The sequence below is a fragment of the Pyrgilauda ruficollis genome, unplaced genomic scaffold (genome assembly GCF_017590135.1).
Source record: "Pyrgilauda ruficollis isolate IOZ18807 unplaced genomic scaffold, ASM1759013v1 scaffold25, whole genome shotgun sequence".
NCBI lineage: Eukaryota > Metazoa > Chordata > Aves > Passeriformes > Passeridae > Pyrgilauda > Pyrgilauda ruficollis.
In genome coordinates this window covers 9,246,237-9,261,594 of record NW_024523822.1, presented here as the reverse complement: position 1 = coordinate 9,261,594, position 15,358 = coordinate 9,246,237, and the positions used below count along the sequence as shown (strand labels likewise).

Genomic DNA, 15,358 nt, shown 5'->3' with positions numbered 1-15,358 from the left:
GTGACGGTGTGCCATGCGCTTTACTCCCTTCACGGTGGAGCCTTAAATCCTCATGTAGCTCCTTGGTCTGGGGAGAAAACCCCAGAGAAGCCTTTGCCTGCTGCCTCCACAGCTCCTGTCCTGCTGACTGCTGCGGGCACAGTCAGAGCTGTGAAAGCCAGTCTGGAGGGCTCAGCCAGGGCTAAAGCTGTGCACGGGCGCTGGGCTGGCACGTTGCAGCCGGCTGGGCGCTCCACCGCTGACACAGTTTGTGCTCCAGCAGCTAAAGCAGCTGGGCAAGGAGCAGGATATCATGGAGTGGGTTATAAAAGCAAAGGAGGGACAGCACAAGGCTGAGAGCCCTGGTCCTCTGAAGCTGGAAAGAGCAGCTTAGCTGACTGACAGCAACTTTCCCTGCGGTAGATAAATCCCTCTCCAGGTTTAGGGGAGTTTTTTACCCCCTAATGACTATCACACCATCAAGGGAGCAGGATGTGGCAAGGGAGCATGGGCAGGGTGGTAGCTGTGGTTAGTCGCTCTGAGACGAGGCTGATGAGGCAGCAGCAGAGCTTGTCACAGCAGGGACTCCTGCCAGCCTCAGACAGGCTCTGGAGGGGGCTGGCTGATGCTTCTGTGCATACTCCTTAAACTCCCCAAATTTTTACCTGGGTTACATTTGGAGCTGGGATTAGCTGAGTGCAAATGTAGTTTAAAGCCTCCTGGAAGGTAACAGAAACCAGTGCCTATTTCCTTTTGAGAGGTTAAATTTGGACCTGGCATTAGCTGAGTGCAAAAAGTAGTTTAAAGCCTCCTGGAAGGTAACAGAAACCAGTGCCTATTTCCTTTTGAGATTAAACAAAAATGCCTATTTGTGGAACTAGACATTAATAAGAGCTTGAGACAGGCTGGAGCCTGAATGAAGCACCAGTTGCAGTATTCAGGTATCTCCTGTGCTCAGTGCAAACAGGCCTCATTACACAAGCTTCCAGTGTGCCAGATTCCCTGTGATGTACATTCCCCTCACCCTCCCCTTAGGGCCACCATACGATTTTCTTTTAGCAGAAAAAGACTGGGTGTAAGGAGGTGTTTATTTGTACAGGGTGCTAAAATACTCCACTTACCACCCTTGCTGTCCCTCCTCTCGCTGTGCAAAGGGGTCTGCCCCAGGCACTGGAGCACACTGCACTCCCACAATCCCGGAGTCGACCTCCCACCACCTCAGGGAGGAGGGAACCTGTGATCCTGCAGCTCATGGCTCCATCTGGGAAGTAGCGTGCTCCAGAATCTATCAGTGTTTTCTGCAGCACAAATTGAGCCAAGAGACTGAGAAGGTGCTGAAAACAAAGCTTTGCTGCTCCAGTGAGTCCCTAAAGTTTCAGTCAGGAGCTAGAGGTGGAATGTTTTGCTTCCTGCTCCTAGAAAGGGGTGAGTTCTTCTCAATGACCTTTAATCAAGGTGACCCAAGTCACCGTGCTAGAGCTGGCTCAGCCATGCCAGACACAGTCCAAGCCCTGAGCACGCTGTGGGTGCAGTGGTTCCCATCACTTCTCCTCACCCCTCCATGGCCTCGCAGATGGAGCACTGCCAACCACGCAGCTTTAAAGCATTTGCATCATAAGAGCCACTCGGTAAAACCACTTCCTCTAAAACATAATTAAACATCTATCACAGGCAGTGCCCAGGAAATGTGATTACCTTAAAGGGCTCCATGGGAGCTGATCCTGGCTCATCCCGAGCACTGAACTCCTCCACCCCACTGTAAGACAGGGCTGTCCTGCTACTGTTTGGGAAATCAACCTTTGCTGAGTGAGGCAAATACACTCCCAAGCAATTTCCCACCGACTAAGATATTCTCACCTCCTGAATCTTGTTTGAAAAGCCAAACTGAACTGGTGGAGAATAAAATGTTTGATGGAAATGTTTTACTGCAAGATATGTGGCCAGGTATGCTTCCGTGCTTTTGGAGTAGATGTGGGTAAGGATCTCAACTCAGGTGCCCAGGAGTCACAAAGATGTAGTGTCAGTGCTTCCAGCCAGGTTCACAGGACACTCCAACAAGTCACAGAGTCACAGAACAGTTGGGGTTGGAAGGGATTTCTGTAGTTCATCTGGTCCAATCCCCCTGCTCAAGTAGGGCAAATGAGAGTTGTTTGTCCAGGACCATTAAATATCTACAGGGATAGAGACTCCACAACCTCTCTGGGCAGCCTACTCCAGTGCTTAGTCACACAGTAAAAAGCATTCCCTGATTTCAGACGGAGCCCCCTGTGTTTTAGTGTGTGTCCACTTGCCTCTGCTCCTGTCACTGGGCACCATTTAGAAGAGCCTGACTCCATCCTCTCTGCACCCCCTTCAGGTACTGGTACATACTGATACTCTCTCTTCTGGAGACGTGTAGTAATACACACCACAGCAACAAAAATATTATCTCATACATAGGAATATTTATTTTTTTCCTTCTTAAAAATGTACAAAAAATAAAATAACTGTATTTACAGCTTATCAAACCCCTCTCCCAGTTGCAACACTATTAAGTTACATGAGCTATATTCTTAATATAAAAGCACACTATTTATACATTAAGTTTTCTTGTTTGCCAGAAAGACGGCTTGTCACAATCTTTGGCACAAACATTCTTGTTTGTATCTTGTCTCAATTAACAGGAAATGGAAGAGCATATAAACATTTAATAAGCTTTACATTTTATAAGTCATAAGATACTCCTTTCCAGTTCCACTTCAATCAATATACAGCATCTCTGACAGCTAGAGAGTTTAGATTTTACTAACTGTTTGAATTAATTTACATTTAAACAATTCATAGAACAAAAGAAAAAATATATAAGAAAGACATTTGATCTCTGAATTCCATTGACCAAAAACTTTGTGAGAGAGGACACACATGAAAAAAAACATTCTTTTCTTTGTAGTTTACACTCAGTGTTAGAAATCCTCCAAAATGTCTTGATGGAGTGATCATCGTACATCCACAAAGCTTCACTCAAGGGATGCACTTTATTTTGGGAATATCAGCACCTGACTGTAAGAAAGAACTATAATTTGAGAATTTGAATGGGATTTCATGATAAAACATCAAATGGACGGACAAAGTGCCAAATCTGCAGCAGGAACCAAAATTAGAAGACTGTTCTCCTTTTGTACATCTCTGTCTAGAGTCTTTCAAAATTAACATCTACAGACACTGCATTGCTACAACTCTTCACAGGGAAAATGCACTGAGCAGCAAGCCACTCTTCAGGCTGCACCAGTTAAGATTCAAGATTGCTGTCTTGAACAAGAGAAGGAAATGAGAATTTTGTTCCTTTAAATAAACAACCACAGCAGTGCCACAAAGAGACAAAAGGAGGCAAGGCAGATATTCCTGTCCCCTGCTGAACAGTAGCCAAACCTTACTTCCATTTTAACTCATAATATTTGGAAGATCCAGCATTAATCAATATTTTTGATCAAACAAAAGCAACATGCATATTTTAAACAATATACATGTAAGCACTGTGTACTCCTCAGGATGTCTGAGTCAAGCAGGGCACAAGGCAGCCACTGCTTCAGAAGTTTGCATTACTCATACCACTCTTGCCCCTTTCCCACCACTCTGATGGGCTGATTTGGACCAACGAGGTGAACCCTGAGAGCTTGCAGCTTGCCACAACCAGCATCCAAGGTTCAGGGCTCCTCCAGCAGCTGATGCTGTAACTACAACTGAAGGGGTGCAGCATGGATATTCAGTCTTAGTGCTTGTGATGCACCTGCATCTGGAGCAGAGAAACAAAGTCCTCAGACCCTGGCAGGTAAAGTAAAGGGTGATCATCCTTACCTAGCTCTAGCTGTTGTTTTAAAATAATCTTACCACCAATCTAGGCACCTTCCTGATAACTTCATTGAGACTGTAAGAAGGAACTAAAGGCAGGAGCATTAGCTTTCTACTATTAGGAATTTGCACACCTTAAGATATATTTAAAATAGCTTTCAGTTAATCTTGGAAGCAACTTTCCTTTTCTGGACAATGGCTGACTGAAAGCTCCTAAACTGACAATGGAAAGCTCCTTAAACCCCAGTATTCCTGGAGCATTGCACTTCTCTGATCCTACATGCTCCTCATCACAGGATGCTGCAGCACCCAACAGATCTCAGCTCATCTTGACCCAAATGTAAGACAAAACCATCCCAATAACCTGAGTGCTGGTGCTGCCAGGACTGCCTGTCCTTCTCTGTGATCCCTAAATTCTCACTGGCCTTTCTTAATGCAGCACATTCCAACCCAGGCCAGTCCCAAGTATTCCCTTGGACATCAGGTTTGTTGGGGGCAGAACTAGGGCTCAACTCCTGCATACATTTACTCCTTTGCTTTACCTGCAGCTTCTGCCCAAACATCTTGACCAGCTGAGATCCCAGATTATATTCTGAGGATTCCAAACACCAACAAAGAAATACAAGAACTAATGGCATTGCTCACCAGTCCTGTGTGCTGGTCCCAGTTCCTAATGCCTCCTGTACCAACTGTCCTCTTTTTTTCTTTAAGAAAAAAATATCTGGGATAAGTCAGCATAGACTTTTTATCTCAGTCTGAGCCAAATAGAAACAAACTGAACCATCATAAATCTCTTGTATTCCCAGATTGTTTGCTCTTGAGCAGCATAGCAAGAGCATCTTTGCTGGAGTGCATTTTTATTTAAAGTTAAGGAAATTACAACAGAACCCTGCATCAGAAGGGGAAAGAGTGCATGGCAAAAGAAAAGGGAGGAGAAAGACAGAATACACACTGCACTTTACAGACATTATGTGAATTCTGGGTATGTTAGTGCTGATGCTACCAGCCTGAACCTTTTATAGTTTCTGATCTCACAGAAACCTTGACATGTACTTAACATTTCTATTAAAGAAAGAGATTTTAATGGGATGCTACTGCTAATGAAGTTAAGAAAGTGTGAACTTACAGGACAATTAATGCAGATGTGGCCAAATCAGACTGGTCAGTCATCCCAGCTACTTTGCTTGAATGTGAATAGCTCCACACAGCTCAAAACACTACATGAGCCCTGTTAAACATGGCAGTGTTTCTTTCTGCCATTAACCACCAAATAATGAAGGTTGTGTGACCAAACGAGAAAAGGTTTTAGAAGGAAAAGAATAAACTCTAAAAGCTGCATGTAGGAAAGGACCCCCACTTCTGTCTGTCACACAGGATCCGTGTACAGCGCATAGAGAATAAAATGCAACGAAAACCATGGAATTATATGCTATGTGAGGAGCTCTTCACAACAGCCAGGGGAGCTGGAATAGAGACAGAGATGCTGGGTTTGGATGTCATAGGGATATTCAGGTCTTGAACCCCTTTCCTGGTATGATTTTAGCCTGCACAGCTTTATCTCTTCACAGAACCTGTAAGGCAGGCGTGGAATTTGATGGAATAACCAGGTAGTTCAACTTGGGTTCAGATGCAGCCCTTGAGAGTGAGACCAATCTCCACTCCTCAGTTGTGGGATACTCAATCTCCAGTGGAAAAATTGTTCCAGTTTTGATAAAATATTTACATCAAGCCCAGGCTTGGATACTTCCAAGTGTCCTAGGAATCACAACAGAATCATTCAATGGAAATACAAGAGCAAAATACACTTAAAAGGAAGAGTTTGAAGTCCTGTTTCTTACAGTCTAGAGGAATGCTTCGATGCACAGGCTGCTGCAGAAAGAACCTTCCCACCACATGTTTGAGAAAAAACCACTTTAGGAGCCTCTGCTTCATCAAAGGAAGATGACCAGGAAGAATTCCCTTCTGGACCTCTTGGCAAACCAGGGAGCAGACACATGGTGTCTCTTGGATTTTGTTACAGCTGGATGGGAGACTCAGGTATCTACAGCTGGACTTGGACACCAAAGGTGGGTCCCATTGTGCCAGAGCATTGAAGACCCAGTAGCAGAGTCTGCTCTAATATTTCAATATACAATTGTGTGAGCAAGGATGGAGCATATGAGTACAGATTCAGTTATCAGCTCCTCAGTACACACTTCTTGACAGATTGCAGCAATTTAATCCTCTAGGAAAGATTCTATTAAACCCTAAACCAAATACATACAAAAACATAGTGGCAGTAAACATGCCCACATACAGTAGTTAAAATATATTATTGCATATTATAAACATTATATACAAGGTTAAAATGGTTTCTTTACCATTTACTTACATTTGTGACATTTGTAGCTGAATGCCTTACTTACAAGTCCTCATTGCTACGTGCTGAGAACTACCAGAGGTATTTGGCAAGACTATACAGTATAGAGAGATACGAAACAGTCTGAGCAAGTGAACTGTCAGCCACTTTGCTCATCTTTAGCACTGCAACAGATTTTTAGCAATGACAGAGACAACTACTGGTGAAGTGATTTATACCAGATTTCTGAAATTAGACCAGCATAGTTACTGAATGTGTTTTAGAATAAGCTTATCCACACTGAAGTATGGATTAAAATGCTGCATTTCACATTTGCAGTGGGTCATCTGGTTACAAATCTGGGGGCTGGTAACTGCTTGTACACTAGAGAGTGAGGAACAATAAATAAGGGACCAGGTTACTGTGAATGGCCTTGTGTTTGACAAACCCAAGTCTGTCTGCAGTGGGTGCACAGGTGCACAATGGACAGTATTTTCAATGCAGTCTTGTAACAGTTTCTCTGATCAATGTCTGTCAAGTTTACGGGGAATCTGCTTTCCAAGAAGGATGAAATGCTGTGGTTCCTTACAAAATGGCTCTGCCTGAGGCTAGATCTCTGTCAGTGTGATCTTGAAGCCTTCAACCATGTTCTCCATGTTCAGGATGAATGTGTCCTCATTGGAGTAGTGCTCAATAATGTTGTCATCCATGTTTACCAGGATGCTGGTGACAAAGGCAGAAATCAATGTTTTTATGTACCAGGACAATGAAAGGAAAAACTATACACTCTGCCACATGTACTTGCTTCTCTACAACACAAAACCAGACTCCAGCACGTGTCAGTACAGGCTCACTAGCAGGAATTATCAGCAAGATCTGCTCTGTAAGTCCCTTATAATCTTTCGATCAGAGGCTGCTCCTTGCCAGAGCCATTAAGGGACACGCCAGTGCTGGGATGTTAACACACTTAGGCTACCTACAGATGAGCTGCACTTCAGATCCCTGGCAGACCCAGCCAGCTGGTGCTTCCCATGCCTGGTAGTGGCTCCCACAGGGACACATCTGTGCCACTCCTCAGGCACACCATGTGAGCTGCTGCACCTCTGTGGTGTGAGGGCTAACACGGGGAAGGAGTGGAATTTGTGCTTTGCACACAGCTCACAGACTTAGAAGTCAGCTTGGATGTGAGACTATCAACAATGACTATTACAAGTGTATATGAGTGTTTTCCTCACTCTTTACCTCCAAGTGTTTCTTCTGTCACTTAGAAAGAAGCAAAACATGAGAAGTTTCACCTGTCTTCTCAAAAGCTAAAGAAATCCCCAGACAACAATGCCTTAAGCTAGTTACAGCTGAAAATAAATGACTGGTTTAAAATTATAATGCTACAATATTGTGGTTAAATAGAACTTTAACAAACAGTTGAAGTGGTGAGATTTAGTTTTATGGCAAGGAGCAGAAGCCTAGCTATTCTAAAAGTCCAGCTGTGATGTTCATGTCTAAATTTATTCATCTGAAATGCCTGCAGCAAACATTGCCTGCCTGTCTTTCAGAGTAAGACAGTGGCCTACTTCTTCCTAACACTGCAGGAAAACTCCACACTGCATTCACAGCAAAGGCAGCATCTCCCATGCTGGCCCTCCATGATGTTAGTAAGCATATTGTCTACAAAACAGACTTTATCCACATGTCTTATCCACAAACCCTTCCTTCACAGTGAGCTTATGAATACTGGTCAGACACAGATTGGAGATCCAGGTTTCCTCTTCTGCCATCCCTTACAGTCTCCATAGACATGAAGATTTCAAGCACATGGGTATGTCTCCTGGAAGAGTTTGTGCTGCCCAGCATCATGAGGCCCCAGCTATAATTGGGATCTCTGAGTACTTCTAAAGGATCCTGCAATAGATCCTTAGTTAGGTAACTAACTTACCCCTTTTTACTCTTCTTATAAAGTTTTGCAATCTTTTCAACTGGCAGCCCATATTTCTCAGAGATCTGAAATAATAAAAAGAAAAGAAATATTACTAAAGATTAATGAAAATTATAAAAATATCACCTCTTACCTTACGTAAGACATTAAAACAAAATCTCTGCAAATTTTGACAGGATAGCTATATAGAAAAGTCTGTCACAATCATACCATGCTTTCATTTAAGGATGACTTGGAGAGCAACAATCCTGAACAGCTTAATCAAAACCCACAATTGTCTCTACCCATAAGCTCAAATACTATAGTTTTATAGGGTGTGAGTCATCAGAACTGCCCCAGCATCTCCTAGTGCTCTGCTCAAGGAGTCAGTACTCTTCCCAGCTTCAGATTTTACCAGGGAATTTCTGTCTGATCTTTCTATTGTTCCTTAATCTGATTTCTTGGGCTCATGGAAGCAAAGGCTTCTCCACCAGGCAGAAGGCAGACACATGGCAACCCAACAGGAGCTGATGGACCAATGGAGCAACAAAAACATACACATTTCTATTTCTCAAAGACATTTCAAGCTTTATTAAGCTAACAGGACTCTCCTTGGTGGTACTTCTGTCTGAAAAGTCTCTTCAAGGTACCTTTTATTGGGGGAGGACTACCAGCATCAAACACACAGGACTAAGAAGCTTCTGTATTGTTGGGAAGGTGACTCAGTCTAGTTAATAGAGTAGCAAATTGAAAACACTATTTGGCTCACAAAAAAAAAAAAAATCATCTGAGTGTATAGATAACAAGATGAGATTTCACAGAGAAGTGTGTTATCAAGGTAAAGGACTTCTAAAATAAACTTTGTACTAAAGCAATTAAAACAATAAAGCAGAAAATACAGTAAAACTTTAGAAGGAAGAACTACTTAGCTGACAAATTACCCATGCCAACAAATACTTCACTGGGATGCTTTGGCATTGCTTTGCAGCAGTGTACTTGTAACTTTTTTGGATGTCTATTCTGCAGTGAGTCTGTGGTGTGCTTATGAAGATGGTGTCCCTGGGCCCTTCATCTGTGCCAGGTTTGCTTTCCAAATTATGATTCTTCTTTGAGGGAACAGGTCTCACAGTTCACACTTTAGAAGAAGATTGTCCCAAAAGGCAAAATAGTTACAGAAAAATTACTTTTTTTTCCCCCAGTGATTAATGTTCTGTGGTGCTCTACTGCCAAGCAAAGTAAGTTTCCAGCTTTTCAACTGAAATGAAGTTGCAGCTAAAGAGCTGACTGCTTATCTTCTGCATTAGAGAACTGAAATGCATAATTAAAAATCCATTTAAGACTGGCAAACATCAGGCACTGTAAAATCCTTTCTTTGTGTTTGCATTCAGAGTTCTGCTGAGAAAAGGTATTTTAGGGAAGTACATTAAAGCAATTATCACAAAAGAGAAAATGGAATGGATAAACTCAGCACTGAGGACAGATTCAAAGAGCTACAGGTTGAACACCAAGCACAGCTCCCATCCAGACAGCCAAGATTCTCTGAAAGAGAGAATTAATTAGGCTATACTTGTCTACATCACCTAAAATAGTATCATTGTCATCTTAGCCCAGATGCAATTTTGTACCTAAAAACTATCCCTAATAATACACAAGCTATCAGCTTGACTGGCATTCTATAGCATAACTCCAGGACTCTGAAGAACCAATAAAACTTCTCTTACACTGAAAACAGTGTCCTCTGACTATTAGCATATATCAGTGGCTAAGAGAAAGGGGAATAACTGTTGGGGTACAATAGACCCATCCACTCCCTAAGTTTTCTACCTAGCAGAGAAAAAATACAAACTGAATTTGGGTGGTATTTGCTACTTCAGTTTCACTTGCACCAGCATGTTTCACTGTTCATTTACTCTTTATTGTCCTCTGGCTTTGCTTATCATGAACAGAATGACATCAGATAAACAATCTGGTGTTGAATTTTTATATCTGTGCTTCTGTTGTACCCCTAACTTTAAGTTTTCATGTAAAGCAATAATAAAAATGGCTCCATTTCATCAGACAGTTGAAAAAAATCCTTTGTAACAGGCATTGGAGAAAAACTGGCAACCTGAAACTGCAGAAAGGGTCACAAGTGTGTGAACATGAGGAAATTATCTCCCTCTCTGGGTTGTTAACTCTGAAGCCCAGTGATATTGTAAAGATCAGCACTTGAAGACACTTTTCACTGACTCCATTCAAATAAACAAGCCGAGCAAAACATTTCTTGCCAAGGAGGCTTAATAGCAGCTAATATACAGCATTCTGCACATTCCAGCATAAATCTTCCCTAGGATATTTGGCATACCTAACACTCATGCATTCCAAATGTTGCTCAAAGCACTTTGGGACTATGGGACATCACTTCCTACATAAACTAGGAGAGGTTGGGCTGAGAAAGCCTTGCCTGTCACACTGCCTATGACAGGTGTAGGATTTATATAACATGCAGGGATTACTGAGCTTTGCAAAAGACTTCCAGCTGACTGAATAAGCACATTTCTCAGGAACCCCTGGGATTCAATCAGTTATACCAAACAGCAAGCTGTGGAAGCAAGGCTTAAAGTGGGGGTATGGGAGAACCTCCCCCTCATAGTCTCCAGTACAAATGTGCTAAGTCCTGCTGCAGAATTGGAGAAAGCATAGGGTGAGCATCTGCTAGGGCATCTCACTTAACACCCTCTTCTCAGAGTGTTTGCTGCCAGCACAGGGGGACCACCACTTACTGCCAACTTCCATACAAAACAACAGGATTTCTCACCTGAACCCAAGCAGGCTACATTAAATTTTAAAAAGGTGTCTTTATTTGGAGGAATATTTTTCGTTATCATCTCAATTGTCCATTTGTCAATCTTCTGAGCAGAGATTTCTTTCTGTTAGGATGCCTGAAGCAGTGCAACAGCCTTCTGAGTGGCACTGAAATAGCATATGGGTGTCCCTGTGGGCTGCAGTCCGCTGGCATGGCAAGTTTGTCTGATTGCACAAGCCACCAGAAATGCTGTCTGCTGGAGTCAGGAAACCAGAAAGGGCAATATCTGGGTGGGCCAAGGCATGTAGGAAAACACCTTTGCCAGCTTATTTCTATTAAATGGTCTGGTCTGTTGCCCTACACTGGCTGGAAGATCACATATATAGGCAGGTATCTAATAGTCTAAGCTAGCTCTATTGAACTCAGCTTTAGCTTTTAATTATTGAAAGACTTTGGGAGATGCTTGAATTTCCCAATTTGAACTGCCTTCTGTAATTTGAATAAATATGCAATTTTGCACAATGTAAGATTGAGGTACCTACTGAGATCCACAGTTATCCTGACTTTGCATCAGGCTGAAATCAGGATGTAGAACTGGTCAGTCACCACATATGTGTGATGTTTTGCTATTTTCACTTGATCAAGACTGATTAGCAAAAAGCAAATATCTGAGTCGCTTCCTGAGACATGCTGCACTTCTGAAACCCAAAACCCCTAGATATTTGCCAAAAGAAAGATATCTGAAAAAGAATCTAATTGTTAGTTTAGAATGGGGGTACAGGAGAGAATAAAATGAACATAGTATCTGAGAAAACCATATCATTAATAACAGAAAGTTAGGGGAAAAGTCAAAGATCGGGAATAGTAACTAACAAAAAGAAAAAAACAAAATCCATAATCAGAGAAGGAGGGTTATGACTTAGGATCATTGGAGCTCCCTTTCAGATCTGGGGCTCTGTAATACTCAGAGGCTCAGTTCCTAAAGTCTTAATACTGAGAATAGAATGACGCATTTAGGATATGCACAATTACAAAATTACATGATTTGCTGCAATGACTGTAGAGAGAATATTTAAGAATATGCAGTTTGACAGCTTTTTGGCATTGTTTTATCCACAATATCCTACCAAAGAGAATTAAAATTTTCTGAATGTGTTCCTTCCAGTGAACTGGGACATTTTACAACAGATCAGATTTCTCTGGTGCTGAAAACATGCCAGTGAGTCAGCAGCTGCACTGACTGAGGTATGCAGAAACCCTTCCTGCTTCTGCACCAGCTTTGTTTTTGTTACATGGTGGCTGGAGAACAGGCATGGAGAGGCACAGACTACTGGAGATAAAATATTCATGCTAGCTTGAACAGTTATAGAAGGATTATAACTACTTTTAACTTCCATACAAAGACAAGATGAAATCCTGTTGCAGTTTACCATGAATCAGACTGCTGCCTCTTCAAGCAAAGCCTGGTTTTTGTTATCCATGTGCTCTGCCTGACAGCTGAGCTGCAGTCACAGCTAACAACCAGCATCAGCAGAAGCACAGTTAGGACATCCTTAGCATGCCACTGACTCTCCTCAGAGATACCCTCATCTAAATAGATGCTTTAAGCAACTTCACTAACCCATAAATCTTTTTCTGCCTTCTGCTACTGGCCAAATATTGACCAAATAACTCAATCTTTACTGCATTAAAAGCATTCAGTAAATGCAACAAGATACTGTGATGGTTTTAAGAGAGTATAAATATACACACATGTAGCACTTGGCTGAGCTCTCTAGGGGCACTTTCATCCATTTCCGTCTTCTCCCCTACACGTAAACAAGGCTGGAAATCAACTCAGCATCCCACATGTCAATCTCACATTCCTCCACTGATTATTTCTTAACTCTTCCCTTACCAAATTTCATGAGCCATCAGCTCATATAAACAAGATTAAACATGGAAACAGCAACTCGTATGATGACAGCTAATGGGTAACAAGCAAAAACTCAAAGAAGCAGCAAAGAGGCAAGTGTTAGGTAGGTCACGCTGTAAGTGAGGACTAGAGAAGGAATTTGAGACAACATATGAATGACAAGTCTGCACTGGCTCAGCACCTGCTGAACAGCAATTGCACAATGGCCACATGAAATTCCCACAGAAACAGTGCATCCTTGGGCCTCTTCTTGGAAACCAGGCTGGGAATGTACTGACAAGCATTACAGGAAAAGATTCAACAGGCTCTGAACCATCAGTTCAGAAAGAAGCATTTCAGAAAATGAAGCTTGCACCTCTCTCCTTCCCTGACACTGGTTAACTACTGCAATTCCTCAAAGCTCAGGTCTCCAATAATCAGCTCTGTGATGCTGTTTAAACCCAGTAACCTGCTGATAACACTGAATTAGGAAAACGCCAGCATTTCAGGGCTCCAGAAAGCCTTTAAGAAATGTTTTAAATGCACTTGAGAATAACTTCATCTTTATATTATGGTTTATCTCAATAATACATGGAAAGACTCAAGAATTTCTTGCCAAGAAAGACAAATAATGTGAGGACATTGGATACTTACAGCTTCCATTAGCCCCTTCACTGTGGGTGATTTCAGCATCAAGGCATCAAACACCTCATCTGTCTCCTTCCTCACATACAAAAGCACTGAAATAGGGGAAAAAAAATCAAACTTGGAGCAGGTTCAGTCAATTGCACAGATGAAATACCCCACACTGAGCAGAAAAATATTAATCCATGACAGATAAAATTAAGCACTGAAGATGGTTTGCACTTAAAAAAATGTACCATTAATATAATCAATGATCTAGACAAGGACAACATATACTAGTCACATTGAAAATACAGTATTGAAAATTTAATTCAGCAAATTTAATCTAATGTGAAGAATCTCTGTCTTCCAGAATCTAAATCTCCATTTACAAAAGAAGCTGAAAAGCACTGGGGCCTTGTCCTTTGGTTATAGAACAAAACACACACATCTAGGTCTTCTTAAACCTCTGTCTTGGCTTGCACCTCTCCAGGTTTCATCTAAAAGGCTTGGAAAGGACATTGAAAAAAGGCAAATCTGGGTTGCCTTTAGCTGTGCCTTTGAAAGCAAAATCAAAGAAAAGGTAAAGAAATAGTTGTCTCTGACATTACCATGCAGATGACTGCAAATGGCCTGATCAGTATGAAAATAAACACTGAGAAAAATGAATTCAAAGTAATTTGAGACTTTACAGGGGAGACATTCAAGAGCACAGCTGGCAGGCAGGCATTTACCAGTGTGCCCACCTGCTTAGGTACCCAAATGCCATCTCTGTTCCTCTTCCTCCCTCCGATGTTAGCTGCTAGCTGTCCACAGGCACAGTGCCCTGCCCTCTTTAGCTTTTGTTTTCTTCACACTTGTACAGATAAATGGAGGAACCTTGCTATAACATGGCAGAAGCAAAGCAGACAGGTACAAAGCATATAAGCATAGACACTAGGAAAGTATTTTAGGCATCATCTCACACGACTGATAAGTAACAGGTTGAGTAAGATGTTCTGCAATATATTTTGTTTCCTAAATGAACTGACTTTTCAAATAGCACTGCTGCACATGAAATAAAAACACACATGCACTGTCATGTCTGTGAGACAAATTACATTGGTAACCCTTTTTTTTTGGGGGGTAGATAGAAAAGGGCATCTTTTGAAACTACAAATTCTCATGGTCCAAGAGATCTTCACCACGTAACTCAATAGATGACGAGCAGATGAACCAAAAGATTCATATAGAAGTAATTGTGTAGAAATTAATTCTCAGGCCAAGACTCTAGCAGGATGGACTCGGGCCCACTTGTGGAGAATTGTAGCTTCTTTGCCCAAGTTTTGAAATTACTGAAAAAAAATAATGGGTAGTTCAGTTCCCTCACTTGGCCTAAAAACCAAACATGCAGGACAATGTTGGGTTTTTTGCATCTTCAATTCAAAAATGTGAGCCACGAAACTGCAACCACAGCATGCAGAGCCACATCCTTTTCACCTGTATTTTAGCAACTCTTTGGGGCCTGGCCTGAGAACATCGTTTTAATGGAGTTAGAAGCAGAGACAACTTTGGGTCACAACTTAAACTGTCAATACAAAAAATTTTTAAAATTTCCACACCAGGAGTTAAATTTTACCATGCCTGATATGTTTAGTTGCATGAACAAGCTCTCACTCAATGGACTAATTTTACCAGTACTAACACTTATATTAACTTAGTAAACATTTTCCTTGTGACTAGAGGGTTGTCCTGTAACTCCTGGCTTTACAAACATCTGGAGCTCTACCAGCCTTAAGAGTTACAAATATATCTGAAAGGAGAAAAAAAAAATAATCACTTGGCCCAAAGTTAAACTTGGGTACATTACACAATCCCGGTGCTGAGCTTTACATCTGTTGTGCTTGGTGTGCCAGGCAACATTATACACACAGAGAGACAGGATTAGTAAGCACAAGGGGGCTTGTTAGGCTTTTCTTTACCCTGACAGGTGTGAAACTCCTGGCTTTGATTCAGTAG

At 41.8% G+C, this 15,358-nt stretch overlaps 1 protein-coding gene across 1 annotated transcript in view; it reads right to left on the bottom strand.

The window, feature by feature from the left end:
• Nucleotides 1-6,579: 6,579 nt before the first annotated feature.
• Nucleotides 6,580-15,358, bottom strand: part of GRHL2 (grainyhead like transcription factor 2) — a 152,883-nt gene continuing 144,104 nt past the window's right edge. Inside the window, exons 17-19 of the mRNA XM_041470564.1 lie at nucleotides 13,391-13,476; nucleotides 8,079-8,143; nucleotides 6,580-6,868 (exon numbers count right to left, since the gene is read on the bottom strand). Of these exons, the coding sequence (XP_041326498.1) occupies nucleotides 6,754-6,868; nucleotides 8,079-8,143; nucleotides 13,391-13,476 (266 nt within the window). The 3' untranslated portion in view covers nucleotides 6,580-6,753. The remainder of the gene's footprint in view (nucleotides 6,869-8,078; nucleotides 8,144-13,390; nucleotides 13,477-15,358) is intronic.